Source organism: Fukomys damarensis, unplaced genomic scaffold (genome assembly GCF_012274545.1).
Source record: "Fukomys damarensis isolate Sample0158 unplaced genomic scaffold, DMR_v1.0_HiC HiC_scaffold_17, whole genome shotgun sequence".
NCBI lineage: Eukaryota > Metazoa > Chordata > Mammalia > Rodentia > Bathyergidae > Fukomys > Fukomys damarensis.
This window is the reverse complement of record NW_022900929.1, coordinates 33475231-33482870: the sequence shown is the minus strand read 5'-3', so window position 1 is coordinate 33482870 and position 7640 is coordinate 33475231. Positions and strand designations below refer to the sequence as shown.

Below are 7640 nucleotides of genomic sequence, written 5' to 3'. Positions count from 1 at the left end.
GGGGCCCAGTCATGGCCCACTGGAGTTTGACATTTGGAAAATAACTTCTTCTTGTATAATTAAGGCATCAACATTTGCTACTCTTCAAGGAAACTGTCTGTTAAGCTGGTTTTGACTCTTTGACCCTGACATAACAGGAAGCTCGTTAGCCAAAGATCTGATGTTATCAGTAAGAGTCAGGAAATCCGGTCTTTGAAAAACAATGACTTGGTGTTTTTGGTTGTTGTGTGCCCTTAAAAGCTTCCTGTTGCTGTGAACCTATAAAAGGAGCTCTTTCTGTGAAATAAATCAGACTTCTCTTCGTCTCCACTCAGGCTTGAGTGTTCTTTCCTTTCTCAATCCTCACTCCCCGACTCAGGCATGTTCGTGTTGTGACGGCTGGACCGCCACAGGATAGGGGAACCAACCTCACCACGGTGCTTTTCTGCTTCAGGAAGTTCAGTAAGGCAGGATCTGTACACCACCTGCATGTAGGAAAAAGCAATGGATTATCACAGGGTCAGCACAATGCTCATCAATGAGTTGTTCTCTCCAGTTCTTTGTTCTTTCTTTCCATGTTCTTCTATCATTTATTCTATCTTACATTTGCCCCTTTCTTCCTCATCTTTTTGTGTTTATTATTTCCCCTCTCTTATTAGTTCCTTTAAAATTTGTTTTTATTTTATTGTTTCATTTTTTTTCTTTAAAAGACAGGGTCTTGCTACGTAGTTCAGGCTGGCCTTGAACTCAGTATGCAGCCAGGTTGGCCTCAAACACATGGCAATCCTCCTACCTCAGCCTCCCGAGTGCTGGGATTGCAGATGTGCACCACCACACCTGGCTGTTTTGTTTGTCTTTTTTTTTTTTTTTTTTTTTGGTACTGGAGATCGAACATGGGACCTTGAGCTTGCAAGGCAGGTGGCGGCACCACCGAGCTAAACTCCTGGCCCTGTGTTGTTCTTCTGGAGACAAGGTCTCACTGTGTTGTTCAGGCTTGCCTTAAATCTGCAACCTCCTGCATCAGCCTCCCAAGTGCTGGGATTACAGGCTTGTGCCACCAAGTCTGGTTTTATTAATTCCTTTTTAAAAAGGTTTTATTTTTTAGTATATGTGCTGCCGAAGCAAGCACTTAGAAAGTTTTTATCAGTTAAGGTCTAACTAGAACATCAGAGTACCTAGAATATCACTCTAAGTACCTAAATAAGAGGGAATTTAATAATAGGAAGTGGTAATAAAAGTGACAGAGGCAGGCATGAGGCCATGAGCTCAATCACTAGAATCACAGAAGAAAGATGACCCTTCTGAGGATTTACATTGTGGATCTTGTGGATTGGAGGAGTACCTCAGTGGCAGAGCACTTCCTTAAATTCAATCTCCAAAACAATAAGGGGCAAAAACCAAAAAGAGTCGGGGATTTAGCTTTAGCGCCTGTCTCACAAGCACAATGTCATGATTTTGATCCCTGATACAAAAAAAAAAAAAAAAAAAAGAAAAGAAAAAAGAAAAAGCTAGAAAGACAAGACAGGTTGAGAAACCAGCCTTAAGAAAAAAGGCAAGGCACCCTAAAGGCTACTTCCTCAGTCCAGGCTACAAAGAGTAACGGTTGTGAGACCGGAGTCAGGGACCAGGGCCACCAGAGTCACAGTCCGATCGTCTGTAGGAACTGAGGCCAGAGAAGTGAGTCATGGACAAAAGACACTGCACAAGGGACAGACAGCCTGGACACTCTGCTTCTGGGTCTCTAATCAGCTAAACTAGGAGATGGGAAAGTAAGGCCCATTGGGGACATTGTCCTGCATTATAGCAGAGAAGGTTGAGGAGAGCAAAGCCAAGGATGGCACAGAGAGCAGGGAAATCCTGTTTCAAAGCTGGAATTTTTAATATTTGACTAAACTGGAACAGCAAGTCCAAAACTTACCTACTCCAGGAATACAAAAAGTAAAGTTGTTTTTTTTTATATATAAAATTAAAATTAGTGCAGTCTATTACCATTATATTCAACACACAATGATTTTTTTTTTTGGTAGTACAGGAGATTGAACCCAGGGAACTGATCACTAAGCTACATCCCTGTCGCTTTTGCTAAGTTGCCCAGGCTGGACTTGAACTTGTGATCCTCCTGCTTCAGCCTCCTAGAGGGCTGGGGTTATAGGATGTGACACCATATCTGGCTGCATACTAAGTTTTAAAAACAATTGAGTTGGTACATGTCTGTGATCCCTACACTTGTGAGGCTAAGGCAGGAGATCCTGATTTTGAGGTCAACTTGGGCAATTTAACAAGATCTTGTCTCAAAATAAAAAAAAGGGTAGGAGGGCTGGAGATTTAGCTCAGTGGTATCACACCTGCCTCACAAGTGCAAGCTCCTGAGTTCAATCTCTGGTAACAAAAAAAGGGGGTGGCTAGGAATGTAGCTCAGTGGGAAGGCCCTATGTCTGATCCTTAGCACTGCAGATAAATATACACACACCCATAAATACATATGTTTCCTTGGTGGGTGTGGTGGAACATCCCTATAATCCCAACAGTGAAAAGGCAAAAGGATTGGGAGTGATTTCAAGGCCATGCTAGACTACTAGTGAGTGAGACCTGTCTCCAAAAAACCAAACAACCTGTTTTGTTCACACTGAGATAAAACACCTTGTGAAATGAGCAAGCAAAAAAGTTCCTAACATACAAGGATAGTGGCAGGAGAAAGAGGCTAACATTCACACACAAATCCTGACTGGGCATCATTAAAAGAAAGAGAGGAAGAAAAAGACAAAAAAACTGTGGGGTGCTGAAAAAAATTGGAGGGAAATAAAGGAAGTGATTATAAAAATGATAAAAAGGTGTAGGAGAAGACAGAGTGAGAAGATACAGGATAGAGGCTGGCAATAAATAGGAGGCTCAGTAAATACTGGACAAGAAAGTTTTTCTGAGAAATACATCAATCCAGCAAACTGAAGTGCTACAGCTGCGATCCACGAAATGATTTTCCTTCTCTTTCAGGCACCCTCTCAAGGTACAACCACAGACAAATGCTATTCTTCTGGACACAATCCTATTTTTAAAAAATTCTTAATTTTGATTTATGTCTACCAGCAACACCCACTCTCCCACTATTTTATTATTATTATTTTTGGTACTGGGGATCGAACTCAGGACATTGTGCTTATGAGGCAGGTAGCAGAACAACTGAGCTAAATCCCGGGCCCTATTTATTTTTATTTTGAGACAGCTAGGCTTGAATTTTCAATCCTCCTGCTTCACTCTGAATGCCTGGATTATTGGCATATTCCACCATGCACAGTTACATACCATTTTAAAACTGGAATGAGACACTAGCTATGGGAAAATCAATAAAATGAATGGACTGTGGTGAAGGAACAGCAAGCAGAAATTCCGTCTGCCTATTGTTGCTGGTCTTGTCTCCACCCCTTAAGTGTGAGAACCAGGAACCTCTTGCACTTTTGCCAGACCTTTAATCAATGATAACCAGTCTGAAAGCTTAGCAAATAATTTCAATTTAAACATTTCAAACTGGATAGTAACCCAACAATGACATTTTACTCCTGTAGTACCTCTGGAGCAAGGGCCTTACAGTATCCCAGTATTCTTGGAAGAGCAGGAACAAATTTGTGGGTAAGGACAGATAGCTACATAGTGCACTATATTCTCCCTCGGCAGAATCTGCAAGAAAAGAAAAATACATTAATAAGCATATTTCTTATCTGCTCACTTTGTTAATAATGTTTTCTCATTGTTTGTGCTCATTTCTATATTCTTTGTGAGAGTATATTTTGTGCATTATAAAAACTGTGGCTGGCAAATAAGCCACAGTGATCCTTTTACATCACAAATCAGACTCAGGCTGCTCATCAGGGGCTCCAGAATCTACCCAGCACACTCAGTATAAAATACAAATTCTCCACTGTGGCAGAAAGGACCTAAGTGACATGTATGCAGGCACCTGCTGCCCTCCTTCTGTCAGACTTCAGCTGTACATATATCTTTGCTGTTCTTGGAGAATGCCGAGCAAAGCCTTTGTTTATTTTTCTTCCTGCTTAGCAGTAGTCAACTATGTAAGCAGCTCAACCCCACCAATGCAGAAGTCTGTTCAGTGGCTCCTCAGCTGCCTTCCATGAACACCTATCACAGAGTTCCCACTTTGGTCCTGGTACTGTCTTCCCAAGGCCTGCTTTATTTTTCTTTTCAGTATGCATCACCACTTGACATTTTTTATTTATTTAGCTTTCATCTCCTCCCAACAAAAAAGGACTTTATTTTCTCCGGCACCTATTGGTATCCGGCAGATCCAGACTGGCATTCAGAGAGTGGCTTCCTATTGTACATAGGATGATGACAGAGCCTGATCAGATATACCCTCTGGGAAAGGTAACCTGGTCAGTTTATTTTCAAAGGACTAAAGAGTCATTGAACAATTCTGGTGATTCTTCCAAAATCATAAAAATATTTTGTTTTTTACCCACACAAAGCCACAAGGAAACATCAACTTGGTCTAGATTTAGAGGCAAAAGGATATAGAAATACATAGTGAAGTTTTTCTCCTACATTGCCAAAAGTTTTCTTCCCTAAAGGCCACCAATGTCTCCAATTTTCTATATAGCCTATCAGGTATTTTCTGCATATAAACTAAACTTAAGCACATAAACTATACACTGATAGAAGCCAAGAGGAAGACTTGCACACTATAAGAGAATCAGTTTGTCTGTTCTAACTATGCAATCTTTTTCCTCTTTTTGAGATAGGGTCACACTATGTAGCTCAGACTAACCTGGAACTCACTATGTAGCTCCAGCTACCCCTGAACTCATGGAAATCCTTCTGCCTTAGCCTCCTGAATGCTAGGATCACAGCCATGTGACACCATGTTTGGCTATAACTATGAATTCTTGATCTTAAAGATAAGAATAAGAAAAATAAGTCTTGGTTTTCTGCTGTGTAACTTCATTTTCCTACTTACTGGTGAACAGCTCCTCAGGTGGAGTCACCCCAAGTACGTAGTGAAAGAACAAGGCAGCACAGCGCAGGTATGGGGTGATGCCACTCTTCAGGGAAGCCCACAGGTACCAGCCTGGGACACTGTGCCCAGCATAGCTAGGAGACAGAGTGCTTTCATAAGACCAACATGCTAGATTTGAATGAGACACGGTCTTTGACCAAACTATAAACATTTAAATAACTTAGTACCCACTTAATTTTAAAACATTTAAAAACAGATATTTAGCTAGCTAATATCCTCCACATTTAAGTTTCCTAGTAATTTTCTAAAGAAAACCACAAAGTCCTTTTTTTTTTGGTACTGGGGTTTGAACTCAGGACCTTGTGCTTGCCAGGCAGGTGTGGTGTTGCTGAGTTAAGTCCCAGACACCACAAAATCTTTTATTATGTAGATTTTAAGCACAGACCTACTCTCTTCTTTTTCTTTCTTTCTTTTAATCTCTACACACAGGATAAAGATATATAAATTTTAAATTTTATATTAGGTACACATATGTATGAGTTATGTGGTATTTATATAATTATATATTATATGAACATTAAAATATAAAAGCCAAGGGCCGGGGATTTGGCTCAGTGGTTCCGGCATCTGCCTGGCAAGCACAAGGACCTGAGTTCGATTCCTAGTACCAAAAAAAATATAAAGGCCAAAATATTTCCCATATTATTCATAACAGTATTTTTTTGTATTCATGACAGTAAAAATCTTAGTTAAATGCATCAACTGTATGGATTGCTGCAAAAGGACAACCAATTTTCTATTTTCTACCACGTATTTAAATTCTAAATACTGATAATTATTAAAATTCTGTCCTGGGCCAGGGATTTAGCTCAGTGGTGCCACCGCCTGCTACATAAGCACAGGGTCCTCAGTTCTATTCCCAGTACCAAAAAAAAAAAAAATCTGTCCTCTTTTATCTAGGTTCCCAGAACAGTTTACAAGAACTAAATATATGTCAAACTTAGGTCAGTCTCAGGAATAAAAATGGGCAGCTATTAATCTAACCTACTTCCCTTCCTTTTACTTCAAAGTAAAACAACCAAAGTAAGTTTTTTCCACTATAAACCTAACCTATAGCAAATAAAAATCATATAACAAAAGCCCTTACCTGGCTTTTTTTTGGGGGTACAGGGGATCTAACTTAGGACCTTGCTCTTGCAAGGCAGGCACAGTGCCACTGAGCTAAATCCCTGGTCCCCCTTACCTGACTTTTAAAAATTGATATTAGAATGATTCAAAAGTTACACTGTCACACAACAGAACAAAGACATGCAATTATTAAAAAGAAACTGCAGTACATGGGACTAATGCACTGCTTGCTACTCACCCGCTCATAAACTGGGAAATTTCTGCAAAGAAAGAAGATGCAGAATGAGCTTCCTCACTATCTTCTTCCTCCTGAGAAATGGGAAGTCCTGAAAAAGAAATTCTGCAGAATGAACTACATTTGTTATCCAGCCTACAAATTACACCACAATTTCATGGCTCTAAAATCTTTCTGGTAACTGTCAACTCTGCCAACTCTGGTAACTGTCAACTGTCTTACTTCTGAGTAAGTCACTGAAGCTCTCTGAACTTCAGCTTTTTTTTGGTACTGGGGATAGAACTTGGGACCTTGCGCTTGTGAGGCAGGTGGTGGAAACACTGAGCTAAATCCCCAGTCCCCTGAACTTCAGTTTTATTGTATTAAAATGGAAGATAAAAACACCAACTTTGCTATTTACTGTGAGAGGTGATCACAGCACATTTTAATAGTACTCTGTTGTTTTAAAATGCTTTTGCTTATGCATTAATTCATCTGAAATTACCTTGAATGATACTGCCTTATCTCTGAGGAATACTGCTAGTTCATTAATGTGTTCTTTTCTTTTTGGTTACCAGGGATCAAACTTGGGTTCTTGTGCTTGTGAGGCAGGTGGTGGAACCACTGAGGCAAATCCCCGGCCCCTATTAATGTGTTCTTACCAGCTTGAACGCCCTGGCACAACAGGCATAGATGGCTGTGCCATGGGGCAGTCATGCCTACACCACTTACAGTTCAAGCTGCCCAGCAGTGAGACATACGAATTACAGCCCCATAGTGAAGATGTTAATTTTCCAAATAAGATCTCTTAAAGGACCTGCTTTATTTTTATTTCTTTTTTTTTGGAGACAGGAGCTCACTAGATAGCCCAGGCTGGCCTCAAATTCAGTGATCCCACCTGTGGAGTGCTGGAATTATTACAGGCATGCACCACCATGCCCAGCAAGCACTCACCTTATTTTAAAAAGTAGAAAACATATAATGAATCCATACTAATTTTAAAATATTCAAATGTAAAAGCTTGGGGTTGGGAGTACAGCTCAGGGAAGAGCATGTGAGTAACATCCCTGAGACCTTGGGTTCAATCCCCAGCAAGAAAAACAAAGTACCCCAACATCAACAAAAGAGCAAGTGTTCAATATTTATTTTTAAAAATTATTTTTGAGTTCAGTATTTATTTATCATTTGGTCTCTCTGTTTGAGGTACTTTTTTTTTTTTTTTTGGAGACAGGTTATCACTATGTAGTTGAGACTGACCTGGAACTCACTATGTAGCCCAGGCTGGTCTTGAACTCAATGCGATCCTCCTGCCTCAGCCTCCCGAGTGCTGGGATTCCAGGCATGTGCCACCAC

At 40.3% G+C, this 7640-nt stretch overlaps 1 protein-coding gene across 3 annotated transcripts in view; it reads right to left on the bottom strand.

Annotated features, from left to right (window-relative positions):
- Window positions 1-7640, bottom strand: part of Ubr1 (ubiquitin protein ligase E3 component n-recognin 1) — a 186562-nt gene that overhangs the window by 18476 nt on the left and 160446 nt on the right. For all 3 annotated transcript variants that reach the window (XM_010624811.3, XM_010624806.3, XM_010624808.3), the window contains 4 exons: window positions 6312-6399; window positions 4946-5079; window positions 3543-3651; window positions 408-464 (listed from right to left, as the gene is read on the bottom strand). In XM_010624811.3, the coding sequence (XP_010623113.1) occupies window positions 408-464; window positions 3543-3651; window positions 4946-5079; window positions 6312-6399 (388 nt within the window). The remainder of the gene's footprint in view (window positions 1-407; window positions 465-3542; window positions 3652-4945; window positions 5080-6311; window positions 6400-7640) is intronic.